The following is an 18,938-nucleotide window of genomic DNA, read 5'->3' on the forward strand; positions in this document are numbered from 1 at the left end:
GAAGATGTTTTCTAGGATATTGAGGTTTATTTACAGAGAGAGAGAGATGGATATCTGCCAGGGGAGGTGGTGGGCTGCATGTAAAAAGCATTTAAAGAAATACTTGAACAGGCAAGTCATTGAAAGACGATGAGTGTTGGAGTAACTCAGCGGTCAGGCAGTGAAAGATATGGGCGTGGTTTAGTTTAGAGATACACCATGGAAGCAGTCCTGACTGAGTCCGCATGGCCCATCGATCACTGGTACACAACGTCTGTGTTATCAGAGTTTCACATCCTACACAACTGTGGCAATTTTCAGAAGACAATTAATAGACCACCTTGCCTGTCTGCGGAGTGTGGGAGGAACCCGGAGCACCCAGAGTAAACCCACACAGGTCACGGGGAGAACGTGCAAACTCTGTACAGACAGCGCCCGTGGTCAGGATGGAACCCGGGTCTCTGGCGCTGTGAGGCAGCAGCTCTACCCGCTGCACCACTATGCCGGCCTTGTTTTATGTTTCACACATAACACAGGGAAGGAAACGGGCTTAGAGTAGATGAGCTAAAGATCAGCATGGACATGATGGGTGAAGGGCCTGTTTATGTGGGGTAGGACTTTGTGTCTCCCCCACCCCATCACCCACATGCACAGACCCCTCCCCTCTCACGAGATAGACCACAATCCTTCTCCCAGAACCCTAGATACATCCAACCCCCACCCCTCTCCTCCAGCCCATCGGCCCACAGCCTGATCCAAGCCCAAGGTCACTGGTGAGCTGGACGTTTGACCATCTGTGTTCCTGTGGCTCTGATCCTCATCTCCAGGCGGCAGGGTACCACAGTGCCCATTGTCATCAGGTCATGAGTGATAGGAGCAGAATTAGACCATTCGGCCCATCAAGTTCACTCCACCATCCAATCATGGCTGATCTATCTTTCCCTCTCAACCCCATTCACCTGCCTTCTCCCCATAACCCCCGACACCCTTGCCTCACCCGTCCAGAGTTGTGGACGCAGCCCAGACCATCACACACACACAAACCAACCTCTCTTCCATTGACTCCATCTACACCTCACGCTGCCTCGGCAAGGCCAGCAGCATCATCAAGGACCAGTCTCACCCCCGGTCACTCCCTCTTCTCCCCTCTCCCATCGGGCAAGAGGTACAGAAGTGTGAAACCAACGCACACACACCTCCAGATTCAGGGGCAGTTTCTTCCCAGCTGTTATCAGGCAACTGAACCATCCTATCACAACCAGAGAGCGGTCCTGAACTACTATCTACCTCATTGGTGACCCTCAGACTATCCTTGATCGGACTTTACTGGCTTTACCTTGCACTAAACGTTATTCCCTTTATCCTGTATCTGTACACTGTGGACGGCTCGATTGTAATCATGTATTGTCTTTCCACTGACTGGTTAGCACGCAACAAAAGCTTTTCACTGTACCTCGGTACACGTGATATTAAACTAAACTCAGCCCAGCTGCTCCTGAACTTCAGCCGATGTGTAAAACTTGAACCCAACTAGTCTCTGTCCACATGATCCATCAGTGTTAAAACAGACAGGAGGTCCTGACGTCCCAACAGATGAATCTATTTCCACATCCCAGTGTGTGTCAGGGTCATCTTTCTGTGACAAGCTGACGGCGGCATGCCTGGCTGTCTGAGTTACAGACAGATGATCACCATGCAGAGATATTACTCCTCAGCCAGCAGTGGTCGACTCTGGGGACATAAGATGCCTGACGTGACTCATCTGTCAGGAGGATTAATACCCACTAATATTCCCATGATGGAGACCTCTATGTGGAGCGCTGTATGTGTCCAATGGGACGATAAAAATGACGGAAGATAGACACAGAGTGCTGGAGTAACTCAGCGGGTCAGGCAGCATCTATGGAGAACATGGATAGGTGACGTTTCACAGAGTGCTGGAGTAACTCAGCGGGTGCAGCAGCATCTATGGAGCTAAGGAAATAGGCAACGTTTCGGGTCGAAACCCTTCCGGGTTTCGGCTCGAAACGTTGCCTATTTCCTTCGTTCCATAGATGCTGCTGCACCATAACTCAGCGGGGTCAGGCAGCATCTGTGGAGAACATGGATAGGTGACGTTTCACAGAGTGCTGGAGTAACTCAGCGGGTCAGGCAGCATCTGTGGAGAACATGGATAGGTGACGTTTCACAGAGTGCTGGAGTAACTCAGCGGGTCAGGCAGCATCTCTGTGGAGAACATGGATAGGTGACGTTTCACAGAGTGCTGGAGTAACTCAGCGGGTCAGGCAGCATCTGTGGAGAACATGGATAGGTGACGTTTCACAGAGTGCTGGAGTAACTCAGCGGGTCAGGGAGATTTTCTAGACGGTGATGTAGGGTGATATAGAACAAATGAATGAAAGATGCAAAAAAGTAACGATGATGAAGGAAACATAAGGGACCATAAATGTCATGTGATAGGAGCCGAATTAGGCCATTCGGCCCATCAAGTCTACTCCACCATTCGATCATGACTGATCTATCTCTCCCTCCTAACTCCATTCTCCTGCCTTCTCCCCATAACCCCTGACACCCGTATAAATCACTGACTTACAGCACTCGAAACCTTTCCTTTCAGATCTCTTCTGAACCCATTCATTCATACATTCATTCATTCAATCATGCATTCATTCATTCATCCATTGCATCTTCTGCAAATAACTTCCCTGTCAATATTTGCCACCCCAGGTCATGGGATTCTATTCCTGTCTCTGGACGAGCTGTTTGGGGATTTGAGTTGATATTTTAAGCTGCCAATTACTCTGTGCTGAAGAAGTCCTCTGTTGCCTTGTGTGTTCCTCTGGCATCCAGTCCCACCACTTTGGGTGCTTGTCCAACATTCTTTCTTTGAGGAGGAACAGCAAGGTTTTTCCTGGGTTGGATCCAAACCATTCCTCAACCAGTTTTTCCTAACAATAAATTGGCCGGTGGATTCATTTAAAGGATGTTTGTGGGATTTACCAGGGTGCCGACCACAAGACAAGATGAGTCAAAGCTCCCTCAACTCACCATCACGAGTCAGACACTCCACACCAAAGTCCCAACGCCTCTGGGCAAGGGCCAGGGTTTGTATCCCCTTCACCCCCCGTCCCCCCTCCCACCGGTCAGTCTTGCCGTTGACCCCTGCACTTGCTCACCAATGGGTCTCATCAATGAGTGACCAACAGTTTTCTAAGGGCCAGTCCCACTTGGGGAAAGATTTAATAGGAACCCGCGGGGTAACGTAACGTGGGTGTATGGAACGAGCTGCTGGAGGAGGTAGTTGAGGCTGGGACTCTCCCAACATTTAAAAGACATTTAGACAGGTCAGAGTGTTTTATAATTGTGTGTCCCAGACAGAATCTTACCTGTAGCAGCACAACAGAATATGTAAACATTGTACTCTTTAAATATAATAAACAAGAAAACAAAGTTCCATGTATAAACTCATATATGTATATTACGCACACACTGGACTTCTACTTGTTTATTATAAATATGCATCTAACACTTTCTTAACAATATATATATATTTCTAAGATATATTTAAAAAAAATCTGAATATAACACACACATTATATATACACACTGGACTTGGTTACTTGTTTATTATATATATATATATGTGTGTGAGTGCGTGTGTGTGTGAGTGTGTGTGTATGTACATGTGTGTGTGTGTGAGTGTGTGAGTGTGTGTGTGTGAGTGTGTGTGTGTGTGTGTGTGTGTGTGTGTGTGTGTGTATGTACATGTGTGTGTGTGTGTGTGTGTGTGTGTGTGTGTGTGTGTGTGTGAGTGTGTGTGAGTGTGTGTGTGTGAGTGTGTGTGTGTGAGTGTGTGTGTGTGTGAGTGTGTGTGTGTGTGTATGTACATGTGTGTGTGTGTGAGTGTGTGTGAGTGTGTGTGTGTGTGTGTGTGTGTGTGTGTGTGTGTGTGTGTGTGTGTATGTACATGTGTGTGTGTGTGTGAGTGTGTGTGTGTGTGTGAGTGAGTGTGAGCGTGTGTGAGTGAGTGTGTGAGTGTGGGTGTGAGTGGGTGCGAGTGTTGGTGTGTGTATGAGTGTGTGTGAGCGTGTGTGAGTGTGAGTGTGTGTGAACACGCTGTGTTACTGCCGTGCCAGTTTAATGGGGAACTGAGCGGATTGGTGGTGTGATGTAGGAGCCGGGCTGTGACGATGCTGCTCCTGCGTTTGTTTAGCGTCCAACAGCTTCCTTTAATTAACACCTTTGATGCCGGGTCTGGGCTAAACTGCTGGTCTGACAGCCCGCCCGATTGTGTGCCGTCTTGTCACCTTCCCCAGCTATTTATGACCCATTCTGTATCGCCCTTCACCTGTCGTTTTCACACCTAGATTCAGAGAAGATTTACCAGGATGTTTAGTTTAGAGATACAGCACGGAAACAGGCCCTTCGGCCCACCGGGTCCCCGCCGGCCAGCGACCCTACACACACACACACACACTATCGTACACACACACACACACACACACACACACACACACATGTACACACACACACACACACACACACACACACACACACACACACACACACACACACACACACACACACACACACACACACACACACACACACACACACACACACACACACACACACACACACACACACACACACACACACACACACACACACACAATCCTACACTCACTAGAGACCATTTTAAATTTAGGTATTTGGAGTGTGGGAGGAAACCAGAGAAAACCCACGCAGGTCACGGGGAGAGAGAACGTGCAAACTCCGTACAGACAGCACCCGTGGTCGGGATGGAACCCGGGTCTCTGGCGCCGTGAGGCGGCAACTCTACCCGCTGCGCCACCGTGACCGCCCTGTTGCCAGGACTCGAGGGTGTGAGCTACAGGGAGAGGTTGAGCAGGCTGGGTCTCTATTCTATGGAGCGCGGGAGGATGAGGGGTGATCTTATAGACGTGTATAAAACCATGAGAGGAATAGATCAGGTAGATGCACAGAGTCTCTTGCCCAGAGTAGGGGAATCGAGGACCAGAGGACACGGGTTCAAGGTGAAGGGGAAAGATTTAATAGGAATCTGAGGGGTAACGTTTTCACACAGAGGGTGGTGGGTGCATGGAACGAGCTGCCGGAGGAGGTAGTTGAGGCTGGGACTATCCCAACGTTAGACAGGTACATAGATAGGACAGGTTTGGAGGGATATGGGCCAAACGTGGGCAGGTGGGACTGGTGTAGATGGGACTTTGTTGACCGATGTGGGCGTTGGGACGAAGGGCCTGTCACCCTATGACTCCCACTCCCCTGACTCTCAGACTGAAGAAGGGTTTCGAGCTGAAAAGTCACCTATCCATGTTCACCACAGACGCTGCCTGATCCGCTGAGTTACTCCAGCACTCTGTGAAACGTCACCTATCCATGTTCTCCACAGATGCTGCCTGACCCGCTGAGTTACTCCATCACTCTGTGTTCGTCTCTGACAGCTACAGACGTGGTTAACGTGTTCCTTGAAGGCACAAAGTGAGTGCAGAGAGTCGGGGAGAATCCTCGCTGTGTTTGGCTGGACCCCGGCCTGACCCCTCGTTACCCGGGCAAGCCGGCGGTGACCACAGGTCACTAGTAGTCGCCCAGTCTCCCCGCCACCTCCCGCCTCTCCTCACACAACCTGCCCTGTGCTTGGTGGCATTCAGCGAATCCCCCGGACATTGTCCGGAGAGTCAAATAAACACAGGTGTGTGGGTGGGTGCGAAGGAACTGCAGGTGCTGGTTTACACTGGAGATAAACACAAAGTGCTGGAGTAACTCCGCGGATCAGGCAGCATCTGCGGAGAGGAGGAATGGGGGAGGTTTCGGGTCGAGATCCTTCTTCAGACTGAGGGTCAGGGGAAAGGGAGACACAGAGATAAGGAAGGGTAAGGTGTGAAAACTACAGGTCAAAGGAGACGCTGTTAAAAGGAAATGTAGAATGGGTGAAGGGAAGGTGACAGGTAGATAGGGAGAGAGGGGGAGAGAAAGAGGGAGAGGTGGAGAGAAAGGGAGAAGAGAGGAGGAGAGAAGAAGAGAGAAGAAGGGAGGGAGGAGGAGAGTCCGAATAGAGAGAGGGAGGGAGGGTGAGAGTGGGGAGGGAGAGAATGCAGACAAAGAAGAGGGAGGGGGAGAGAGGGAGGGAGGGGGGGGGGGAGGGGGAGGGGGAGGGAGAGCGTGGAGAGAGAGAGAGGGAGGAGGGGGAGAGGGGGGGGGGGGGAGAGAGAGGGAGGGAGGGAGAGAGAGGGAGAAGGGAGGGAGAGAGGGAGAGAGAGGGAGAGAGAGGGGGAGAGAGAGGGAGGGAGAGAGGGGGAGAGAGGGAGGGGGAGAGCGCTGCGTTACACGCCCCCTTCTCCTCCTCTTTCCGCGGCGCCCGGGCAGTGAGCGAGTGCGGATTCGGGGCGAGTTGGGGACTTGTCCATCGCTGGTGCGTTGACTGTGAACTGCAGACGCTGCAATTGTTCAACTGTGGAGCGACGCCGACTGTACCGAGCGGACAGCGGCCTGAGGACCGGCGTGTGCGGCCGCTGTGTGCGTGTGTGTGAGTGTGAGTGTGAGTGTGCGTGAGTGTGTGTGTGTGTTACACGGCCGCCCGAGTTACACTTGGCGACAGAATCCGCGCTGCGCCATGTGGAGGAAGGAACTGCAGATGCTGCTTTACACTGGAGATAAACACAGAGTGCTGGAGTAACTTCTGTGGGGAGAAGCGGACACTGCGGACACCTCGTGTGAATGGTATTGATGTGTAATGTGTCTGTGTGTCTGTCCCTGTGTGTGTGTCCGTGTGTCTCTGTGTCTCTGTGTGTGTCCCTGTGTGTGTGTGTGTGTGTGTCCCTCTCTGTCTGTGTGTGTGTGTGTCTGTGTGTGTGTGTGTGTGTGTGTGTGTGTCTGTCTGTGTGTGTGTGTGTCTGTCTCTCTGTCTGTGTCCCTGTGTGTGTGTGTGTGTCTGTCTGTCTGTCTGTGTGTCCGTGTGTCTCTGTGTGTGTCCCTGTGTGTGTGTCTGTCTCTCTGTCTGTATCCCTGTGTGTGTGTGTGTGTGTGTGTGTGTGTGTGTGTGCGCCTCTGTGGGTCACCGTGTTTGCGGCCCCTGTGAAGCTGTGTCGAGCGGAATCTCATTGTTCCGTTGTCGGGACATTTGACAACTAGACGCTGCCGACATCTGACCGAGCGGGGAACCGCTGGAGCTAGTGCGCTCCCTCTCTGCCCCCTCTCTCCCTCCGTCTCTCTCCCTCCATCTCTCTCTCTCTATCTCAGGGACGGGGAGGTAGTGCGGGCCGGGCCGGGCTTGGTGCGGGAGAGGGGCAGATATATAGAGGGAGAGACGGGGTGGGGAAGGTTGAGACAGTGGAGGAGAGGGATCCCGGCCGAGGAGGGGGAGAGACGCCGGCTGTGAGAGCCCGGGACCCCGCACACCTGTCACCTGTCGCCCCAGGTACCCGTCCCGTCCAATCCCGGTCCCCACCCGCCAAGTGTCAGCCCGGCCCCCGTCCCAGCGCCAACGGGTCCCGTCGTTGCTGCGGGTGTCTGTGTGTGTCTGTCTGTGTGTCTGTGCCTGTCTGTGTGTCTGTCTGTGTCCCTGTCTGTCTGTGTATCTGTCTGTCTGTCTGTGTCTGTCTGTGTATCTGTCTGTCTGTCTGTGTCTGTCTCTGTCTCTGTCTCTGTCTGTTTGTGTCCCGGTGTCTGACTGTCCATTTGCCGTCTCCAGGTTCCCGCCTCTCGCCGCCTGAGCTCGGCCCCGCCGCCGCCGTGATGCTCCGGCCCCCGGGCCTGTTGCTGCTGCTCGCCGCCGCCCTGCTCCTCCACCTCCCCGCCCGTCTCAGCGGCCTCGCCCGCAGCGGCTTGCCCCGTCTCAAGCTGTCCTATAAAGGTAAGGCCGCTCCTCAACTCTCCCCCCCCCAACCCCCCATCCCCTCACCTCTCCCCCCCTTTTCCCCCTCTCCCCCCCCCCCTTCTCCCCCTCTTCCCCCCAATCTCCCCCCCTCTCTCCCCCCCCTCTCTCCACCGCCCCACCCCCCCCATCCCCCCCCCCCAACCCCCCCCTCACCTCTTCCCCCCCTTCCCCCCTTCCCCATTTCCCCCCCCCCCCCCCCCTCTCCCTTCTCCCCCCCCCCCCCCCCCCCCCCCCCCCCCTCCCCCCCCCCCTCCCTCCCTCCCCCTCCCCCCCCCCCCCTCCCCCCCCCCTCCCCCCCCCCCTTCCCCCCCCCCCCCCCCCCATATCTCCCCCCCCCCCCCCCCCCCCCCCCCCCTCTATGGTCTAATGCATCTCCTACAGGGTGTAAGTGTTTCTACTTTGACTATTAACCTTGGTTCAAAAAAGTTTAAAACTCTACAACTGCGACAAAAAACGATGTTACAAATATTTAGATTGTGTGGGACTCGTTCCTGGAGCAGCTTTTAATAATTGTTTCTCCTGATATAAATTTAGCAACTTCACCAGTCGAAATATTGATACAGGATACATCTAGAGTATTGTGCCCAGTTCTGGGCACCGTGTTACAGGAAAGATGTTGTCAAGCTGGGAAGGGTGCAGAGAGATTTACAAGGATGTTGCCAGGACTAGAGGGTGTGAGCTACAGGGAGAGGTTGAGTAGGCTGGGTCTTTATTCCATGGAGCGCAGGAGGATGAGGGCGATCTTATAGAGGTGTATCAAATCATGAGAGGAATGTAACATATAACCATATAACAAATACAGCACGGAAACTCGGCCCATCTCGGCACTACAAGTCCGAATAGATCTGGTAGATTCACAGCCTTCAACCCTGTCAAGTTCATGTCATAGCAGCAGAATTAGGCCATTCGGCCCATCGAGTCTATTCCACTATTCAATCGTGGCTGATCTATCTCTCCCTCCTAACCCCATTCTCCTGCCTTCTCCCCATAACCCCTGACACCCGTACTAATCTAGAATCTAACTATCTCTGCCTTAAAAATATCCATTGACTTGTGGCCTCCACAGCCGTCTGTGGCAAAGAATTCCACAGATTCACCACCCTCTGACTAAAGAGATTCCTCCTCATCTCCTTTCTAAAGGAACGTCCTATAATTCAAGAGAGAGTTAGATTTAACTCTTGGGGCTAACGGAATCAAGGGATATGGGGAGAAAGCAGGAACGGGGTCCTGGTTTTGTATGATCAGCCATGATCATATTGAATGGCGGTGCTGGCTCGATGGGCCGAATGGCCTACACCTGCACCTATTTGCTATGTTTCTAATTCTGAGGCTGTGCCCTTTGGTCCTAGACTCTCCCACTAGTGGAAACATCCTCTCCACATCCACTCTATCCAGGCCTTTCACTATTCTGTGAAAGATCAAACAATCCTCTCTCCCCTCTTTCATCAACGAGGTCTCATTTTAAAACATTGATCCTAGTTGTTGCCTCTCAAAGCAGACAAACCTCCGCTCCCCTCCACCCCCCCTCCCCCCGACGATGCATCAGTCTTGTGTTTCTGCGGTTTGCTAGTCTCTCTCTGTCTGGCCCAATGTGCTGGTTTTAGCAAAGCTAACAAAGACCACTTCAACGGGACCCAACTTCAAAAATAGCAGATATTAAATTGTCTTATAAATTCCGATGTGGTGAAGTGTACTGGGGCTTTGTTTGGTTTCTTGTAGCAACTCTTTCATGTATTCACTGGCTCAGTAAACTTGGGAAACACCCTTGCTTAAAAGCCTTGGATATAAAGACAGGAATAATGTCCTGGGGAGCTTTAGCTGACTACCTGCGCTCCAGACCACAGCGATGTCGGGCCAGATAACTGGGGCTAACACAGGCTGGATCTGTCACCGACCATGGTGGCATGTTCAGCTTGATCCTTGCTGTCTGGGAAGAGGGGGTAGGAGGAGAGGGGATTTCTCCAGTTTTGCCTTTCAACGTGTAGGAAGGAACTGCAGATGCTGGTCTACACTAATTGGGGAAACATGAACAAGGTTATACATTCTATCAGGTGGCATAATGTTGATGTGTGGTTGGGTTTTACAGAGAGCAGCGGTTATTGAGGGACTGAAGTGAAGTGCAGGCTTGAACAGTGGAGCTGAGTGTTTTCCTCTTAGTTCCTGCCTGAGTTCTCCTTGTCAGTCCACTGTTTGCTGTATAATGTAGCATCATATAGTCATAGAGTGATACAGGATGGAAAGAGGCCCTTCGGCCCAACTTGCCCACACCGACCAACATGCCGCATCTACACCAGTCCCACCAACCCACATTTGGCCCATATCCTGCATTGCTTGCTGAAGTTGATTACTACCCCCTTTGTCTTGCTGAGATTTGGAGAAAAAAGTGTGTAGGACGGAACTGCAGATGCTGGTTTACACTGAAGATAGACACAAAGTGCTGGAGTAACTCAGCGGGTGAGGCAGCATCTCTGGAGAGAAGGAATAGGTGACGTTTCGAGTCGAGACCCTTCTTCAGACGTTTTTCAATGATTTGGTTCCTTTGCTAACATTAAAGAAACACCTGTTAGCACTTAATTCCGACATTACCCAGACCTGCACCAGACCCGCACTGAAGCAATAAATAACAAATTGAACCAGCTAATGAGGTATATATAACAAATATGCAAAAGTATTTCATTTGTTGTATCTGGTCATTACTTTAGCTCCAGTTCTGGCATCTTGTATCAGCTTGCTATCATTATGTCTGTATCAATACAGTGTGGAAACAGGCCCTTCAGCCCAACTTGCCCACACCACCCAACATGTCCCATCTACACTAGTCCCACCAGCCTGCGTTTGGCCCATATCCCACCAAACCAGACCATTCCATGTACCTGTCTAAATGCTTCTTAAACGTTGTATTGTCCCAGCCTGGCAGCTCGTTCCAGACCGCCCCCACCCTTTGTGTGTACGGTTATTCTTCAGGTCCCTATTAAATTATGGGGAGAAGGCAGGAGAATGGGGTTGAGAGGGAGAGATAGATCAGCCATGATTGAATGGCGGAGTAGACTTGATGAGCCGAATGACCTGATTCTGCTCCAAGAACCAATGCACCGATGAACTAAATTATTCCCCCTCATCTTAAACCTATATGCCCTTGTTCTCGACTCCCCCACTCTGGGCAATGTACCGTGGGGGAACTCAGCTGTGTTCAAACATGGTCGAGTCTACAATGGCGGCAGCTCGGGGTTTGCACGTTCCACGTTGAGGTTTCTGTTGGTGAACTAGAAACATCAACACTAGGCGCAGGAGAAGGCCACTCGGCCCTTCGAGGCAGCACTATATGACCATGGCTGATCATCCAGAATCAGTACCCCATTCCTGCTTTCTCCCCATATCCCTTGATTCTGTTAGCCCTAAGAGCTAAATCTAACTCTCTCTTGAAAACATCCAGTGAATCGGCCTCCACTGAATTCCACAAATGGTGGAGCAACAGCCACCGCGGTATATCCTTGTTACCCACCAATAAAGACATTGAAGTCCAGTAATGTCTGATCAAAGATAGTCCAAGGGTCACTAATGAGGTAGATAGTAGTTCAGGACCGCTCTCTGGTTGTGGTAGGATGGTTCAGTTGCCTGATAACAGCCGGGAAGAAACTGTCCCTGAATCTGGAGGTGTGTGTGCGTTGGTTTTCACACTTCTGTACCTCTTGCCCGATGGGAGAGGGGAGAAGAGGGAGTGGCCGGGGTGAGACTGGTCCTTGATGATGCTGCTGGCCTTGCCGAGGCAGCGTGAGGTGTAGATGGAGTCAGTGGAAGGGAGGTTGGTTTGTGTGTGATGGTCTGGGCTGCGTCCACGATTCGCTGCAATTTCTTGCGGGCCTTGGACGGAGCTGTTCCCAAACCGTGGCTGTGATGCGTCCGGATAAAATGCTTTCTACGGCGCATCTGTAGAAGTTGGTGAGAGTTGTTGGTGACATGACGGACTTCTGAAGCGTTCTGTGGAAGTTATTGGGTTTTGTTGGCTGTTGCTTCAATATGGGTGATCTTGGAGAAGTTATTGATGATATTTATTCCTAGGAACCTAAAGCCATGTGAGTGGCTTTTACCTGACTTTATGCAACTGCAGATGCTGGTTTAAACCATAGACATATACCAAAAGCTGGAGGAACTCAGCGGGTCAGGCAGCATCTGTGGAGAACATGGATAGGTGACGTTACACAGAGTGCTAGAGTAAACGACACTTCCCCATGCCTTCCCCTCTCTCTGTCTCCTCTGCAACAAACCTTTGCCAAATCTGTGCTTTGAAGAAAAGTACTTTGTTTTAAACTTGTTAAGACCAACATCCTCCTATTAAATATTTTATTGCAGTAGGGGCCACAGTTCGATGTAATAAAGCCTGTTGGAGGATCTGCGGAAAGTGTTTTTCTTAGACCAGAGTCCAAGTCAGGAACATGATATTGTGGAATGGTGATGGGAGTGCTAGTGTACACAATATCTGTCTTCTTCTCATCTCTGGCCTTGGTCCACCAACCTGCCAATCAACTCCCCCCACTCCCCGTTTGTATCGACATATCACTTAGTTGAAACAGGCCCTTCGGCCCACCGAGCCCACACCGTCCAGCGATCCCCGCACACTAACACTATCCCACACACACTAGGGATAACTTATATTTATACCGAAGCCAATTAATCTACAAACCTGCACGTCTTTGGAATGTGGGAGGAAACTGGAGCACCCGGAGAAAACCCACGCAGGTCACGGGGAGAACGTGCAAACTCCGTACAGGCAGCGCCCGTAGTCAGGATGGAACCCGGGTCTCTGCCGCTGTGAGGCAGCAGCTCTACCCGCTGCACCACCGTGCCGTCCTTGTAGAAACAAAGAACTGCAGATGCTGATTTATACCAAGATAGACACAGAGTGCTGGAGTAACTCAGCGGGTCAGGCAGCATCTGTGGAGAACATGGATAGGTGACGTTTCACAGAGTGCTGGAGTAACTCAGCGGGTCAGGCAGCATCTGTGGAGAACATGGATAGGTGACTCAAATCTGAAGAAGGGTCCCGACTATAAGCGCCACCTGTTATTTTTCTCCAGAGATGTTGCCTGACCTGCTGAATTACTCCAGCAGAAGGCAGGAGAATGGAGTTGAGAGGGAAAGATAGATCAGCCATGATTGAATGGCAGAGTAGACTTGATGGGCCGAATGGCTGAAGTCTTCTCCTAGAACATAAGAACTTGTAAGTATGCATCATGTACAGCATGGACATTGTGGGCTGAAGGGCCTGCTCCTGTGCTCTACATGTGGACCATTGTGATGAGGGCTACCCCACGGGCTGATGTGCGTGATCATTACATCGAGGAATTCCACACATAAACTCCAGGATTTCTCTCCAGATCTGCGTTCCACTTCCAGCCAGTTCCCTGCCAGGATTTTAAGCCGCTTGTATTAATCTAGGCGTAGGCTCATGTGTTGAGTTTCATACAATATTCCTGACGGGAATCTCACACACCTCATCACGGCAGATGGAATCCAGGACGTAAATGTTCTGCTGAAGAATGCCAAGCATTCGAGAGATTTCAACCTCCGTTACAACTCTGAATGTGGATTGTCTGACATTTAAAATGGAGAGGTCGTAAAACTAGAACATGGATCCCTAGAACTACGGGCAAAATACTTGCCAAGGAAGCTCCCAATAGTTCATGAGTGACAGGAGCAGAATTAGGCCATTCGGCCCATCCAGTCTACTCCACCATACAATCATGGCAGATCTATCTCTCTCTCCTATCCCCATTCTCCTGCCTTCTCCCCAAACCTCTGACACCCGCACTCGCCCTGACACTCTTATGAATCTGTCCATTCAGTCCATCGATGTTGCCTCGCCCACAGAGCTGCTCCAGACTGTGTTTCTCTGTAGTTCCTTGTGTGTGTGGACGGAGAATGCTGGACTCCTGGGTCAGATGGTTCGGGTCGGGGCAGTTCCATGAAGGGTCCAGTTGCCTTGTGGTCTCGATGGTGAGGTTGGGTTTAGTCAGGCACATAATTACATGTGATTATAACACTGATGTTTATTTCCAGTCCACAAACTGTGTGCAAAAATAAACCATTCAAGTCCGACAAACAGTGGCAGTGGAATTGTGGACTTATCTTTGAAACTGATAAAGCTGCAGGATATGAAACACTTCAAAAGCTGCATCACATGTTGTACAAACTGCTGGCTGGGCGATGGACCATGAGCAGATTGGTGCTGATGGGACTGGTTATTGTATCTGTGGGACCAGCGCAGTGGTCGGTGGGAATGAAGGAGACACAAGGAACTGCAGATGCAGGAACCTGGAGCCAAACACAAAGTGCTGGAGGAACTCAATCGGTCAGGCAGCTGATGTGGACAAGCTTTTCCCTTTGAGAATAGGGAAGATTCAAACAAGAGGACATGACTTCAGAATTAAGGGACAGAAGTTTAGGGGTAACATGAGGGGGAACATCTTTACTCAGAGAGTGGTAGCGGTGTGGAATGAGCTTCCAGTGGAAGTGGTGGAGGCAGGTTTGTTGGTATCATTTAAAAATAAATTGGATAGGCATATGGATGAGAAGGGAATGGAGGGTTATGGTATGAGTGCAGGCAGGTGGGACTAAGGGAAAAAAAAGTTGTTCGGCACGGACTTGTAGGGTCGAGATGGCCTGTTTCCGTGCTGTAATTGTTATATGTTATATGGTTATATCTGTGGAGGGAAAGGGAATGGTTTCTCTTTCCAAATTATAATCTCTGATAAGGTTAGCAGATGTACACACACACACACACACACGTACACGTACACACACACGTACACACACACGTACACGCATACACACACATGTACACACACGTGCACACACACACGTACACACACACGTACACACACACACACACGTACACACACACGCGCACACACGCGCGTACACACACGTATAAGCACACACGTGCGCACACACACACCCTCAGACTAAAGAAATTCCTCCTCATCTCCTTCCTAAAGGAACATCCTTTAATTCTGAGGCTGTGCCCTCTGGTCCGAGACTCTCCCACTAGTGGAAACATCCTCTCCACATCCACTCTATCCAGGCCTTTCACTATTTGGGAAGTTTCAATGAGGTCCCAGCTCATCCTTCTAAACTCCAGCGAGTGCAGGCCCAGTGCCGACAAACATTGCATTCCTCACTCACATTGTGACTTACAGCCGGGCTACATCCAACTGGCCTGTCAGGAAAGTCCTGCAATCACTACATCAGCCGACTGATTTATATCCATGGACATTCAGTATCAGGACTCGCATCTGCACTGCCAATTTCATCCTCTCTGGAGTAAAGTTTAACATCAGCCGATATTTTAAACACTTCATTCCTAATTTTCTTCTTGGCTCCTGCTGGCTGGGTCTGGTGTATTCATCGCCTGCTGCTTTCATGTTAACTCGCAGACCAAACATTCCATAATTCTGCTCCATCTCATCTTGCACTTTGGGGATATTTGTTTGAGCTTCGTTCTGTTTCTAATGAACAAGATCGCTAATTGGGGGTGGGGTGGGGGGTGGAGCAAAAAGATCAAGGTTATACATTCTATCAGATGGCATAATGTTTATGTGTGTTTGGGTTTCACACAGAGACCAGCAGTTATTGAGGGACTGAAGTGGTGCAGGCTTGAACAGTGCCTGAGTTCCCCTTGTCCGTGGGCTGTTTGCTAGCATCATAGAGTCTTACAGTGCGGAAACAGGCCCTTCGGCCCAACTTGCCCACGCACCGACCAACATGCCCCATCTACACTTGTCCCACCAGTCTACATTTGGCCCATATCCCTCTTCCTGAAGTTAAATACAACCTCCTTGGTCTTGCTGATATTGAGAGTAAAATTGTGTAGGAAGGAACTGCAGATGCTGGTTTACACAAAGTGCTGGAGTAATTCGGAGGGACAGGCAGCATCTCTGGAGAAAAAGAATAGGTGATGCTTCGGGTCAAGACCCTTCTTCAGACTGAGAGTGAGGGGAGAGGGAGACACAGAGATATGGAAGGGTAAGGTGTGAAAACGAGACATCAAATGGGATGGAGATCAAGGAAAATGTAGAATAGACCATTGGCTGGGAGAAGGTGACAAAACAAACTGTAGTCGGGGACAGTCAGACTGGTGTGAGAACTGGGAATGGGGAGGGGACGGAGAAAGAGGGAAAGCAAAGGCTACTTGAAGTTAGAGAAGTCAATGTTCATACCACTGGGGTGTAAACTGCTCAAGCGATATATGAGGTGCTGCTCCTCCAATTTCCTCACTCTGACAGTGGAGGAGGCCCAGGACAGAATGGTCAGTGTGGGAATGGGAGGGGGAGTTGAAGTGTTTGGCAACTGAGAGATCGGGCCGGTCTAGGCGGACTGAGCGGAGGTGTTCAGGGAAATGATTGCCGAGCCTGCGCTGGGTCTCACTGAAGTAATGTTGTCTTGACACGAGGTTCTCAACCTCCTTCTTGTACTCCGTCTCATCATTATTCGCTATCTTGCCCGCGATGGTGGTGTCGTCTGGGGATTTGTGGATTGCATTGGGTTGTACTGGTTGAGAAGCTTCACCAGACACGCAGGCATCTCCAGGATTGATGGGCAGAGACTTGTCTCCTGACAGGGTGGCACGGTGGTGCAGCGGGTAGAGCTGCTGCCTCACAGCGCCAGAGACCCGGGTTCCATCCTGACTACGGGCGCTGTCTGTACGGAGTTTGCACGTTCCCCCCGTGACCTGCGTGGGTTTTCTCCGGGTGCTCCGGTTTCCTCCCACACTCCACAGACGTACAGGTTTGGAGGTTATTTGGCTTGGTATAATTGTAAATTGTGTAGGATAGTGTTAGTGTGCGGGGATCGCTGGTCGGCGCGGACTCGGTGGGTAAAGGGCCTGTTTCCATGCTGTATCTCTAAACTAAACTAAACTGAACTAAACCAGTGTTTAAGAAGGAACTGCAGATGCTGGAGAATCGAAGATACACAAAAAAGCTGGAGAAACTCAGCGGGTGCAGCGGCATCTATGGAGCGAAGGAAATAGGCAACGTTTCTGGCTGTGTAAAAGGCCTGTCCCACTTAGGCAACTTTTTCGGTGATTTTCGAAACCCAGCGGTGACCAGAAAGACGCCACGACTCGTTGGGCGGCTGAGGAGATGATTCACGATCATACAGGCGACATGTCGCGGGGTGAAGCCCGTACGGTCGTGAGTAGTCGCCCAAAGAGGCGCACCTTGTTCTGGTCGCCGCTGGATTTTCAACACGTTGAACATTTTCGTCGACCTGCTGCGACTATGACGGGTGCCGGCAGTCCCCGAAAAGATCGCGTAAGTGGGACAGGCCCTTTAGGAAGTCCACAGTGGTCTAAGTGGCTCAGTTCCTCAGTGGGCCGCGGGAGGAGACAACTTGCTTCTCTCTGGAACCTCTGCTCCGTAGGAACATGGAGATGCATCATCTGTGAAGCTGCAGAAAGTGCCCTCCATACACGCGCTGATGAAACACACCACAACTAACAAAGAAGCCTTGTAGAAAATGCATGTTAAATTTATACATGGCAGATGTATTGCCAGGACAAGTTAGTTTAGAGTCTAATTTCCAAAATGTATACTTAACAATCTGTCTTGCATTCCAAAATAAATCTGCAGTGTTAAAATGTAAAACATGCTCTGTCTAGAGTCATGGCGTCATGGAGCACGGAAACTGCTTGATAGATTGGTATAAATCACCAGTCATCTGGAACTGCAATGGATCAAGAGATCAAGGAGTTTCCCGTACGGAACAGTAACTCTCAATGGAAAGGTATCTGGTTATATCCAAGGCCCACAGACTGCTGATGTTGGAATGTTGAGCAGGACACAGAGTGCTGGAGTAACTCAGCGGGTCAGGCAACATCTGTGGAGAACATGGATAGGTGACGTTTCACAGAGTGCTGGAGTAACTAAGCGGGTCAGGCAGCATCTGTGGAGAAGATGGATAGGTGACGTTTCACAGAGTGCTGGAGTAACTCAGCGGGTCAGGCAGCATCTGTGGAGAACATGGATAGGTGACGTTTCACAGAGTGCTGGACAGCGGGTGCTGGCAACATCTGTGGACTCATGGATAGGGGTTCACAGAGTGCTGGAGTCTCAGCGGGTGCAGCAGCATCTATGGAGCTAAGGAAATAGGCAACGTTTCGGGCCGAAACCCGGAAGGGTTTCGGCCCGAAAAGTTGCCTATTTCCATAAGGATTTCGGCCCCGAAACGTTGCCTATTTCCTTTGCTCCATAGATGCTGCTGCACCATAACTCAGCGGGTCAGGCAGCATCTGTGGAGCCTCAGAATAAATGGAAGTACCTTCAGAGTGGAGATGGGGAGGAGTTTCTTTAGCCAGAGGGTGGTGAATCAGTGTAATTCATTGCCACAGACGGCTGGAGAGGCCATCAGTGGTTATTTTTATTGTGGAGATTGCTAGATTCTTGATTAGTGCGGGTGTCGGGGGTTACGGGGAGAAGGCAGGAGAATGGGGATAGGAGGGAGAGATAGATCAACCATGATTGAATGGCGGAGTAGATTTGATGGGCCGAATGGCCTGATTCAGCTCCTATGTCTTCTGATCTAATGCTGTATAAATGCAATTAGAATGATACAACGTGGAATCAGACCATTCGGCCCAACTTGCCCACACCGACCAACATGCCCCATCTACACTAGTCCCACCTGCCTGCGTTTGGCCCTTATCCCTCCAAACCTGTCCTATCCATGTACCTGTCTAACTGTTTCTTAGACATTGCGATAATCCCAGCCTCAACTACCTCCTCTGGCAGCTCGTTCCATACACCCACCACCCTCTGTGTGAAAAAGTTACCCCTCAGATTCCTATTAAATCTTTCCCCCTTCACCTTAAACCTATGTCCTCTGGTCCTCGATTCCCCTACTCTGGGCGAGAGACTCTGTGCGTCTGTCTACCTGATCTATTCCTCTCAGGGTTGTTGCGATGATCAATAGAAGGCTGCTGTTATCTGTGGTTAATACAGGCGAGTGAGGAGGAAATGAAGTGTGCCTTTCACTCAGTACGATC

The 18,938-nt window shown here is 50.7% G+C and overlaps 1 protein-coding gene across 1 annotated transcript in view; it reads left to right on the forward strand.

Moving 5' to 3' along the window:
• sema3ab (sema domain, immunoglobulin domain (Ig), short basic domain, secreted, (semaphorin) 3Ab) overlaps positions 1 to 18,938 on the forward strand; it is a 124,716-nt gene that overhangs the window by 29,930 nt on the left and 75,848 nt on the right. The window contains exon 2 of the mRNA XM_055653508.1: positions 7,712 to 7,873. Coding sequence (XP_055509483.1) covers positions 7,712 to 7,873 — 162 coding nt within the window. The remainder of the gene's footprint in view (positions 1 to 7,711; positions 7,874 to 18,938) is intronic.

This window comes from Leucoraja erinacea, chromosome 22 (genome assembly GCF_028641065.1).
Source record: "Leucoraja erinacea ecotype New England chromosome 22, Leri_hhj_1, whole genome shotgun sequence".
In the NCBI taxonomy this organism is placed as follows: Eukaryota; Metazoa; Chordata; class Chondrichthyes; order Rajiformes; family Rajidae; genus Leucoraja; species Leucoraja erinaceus.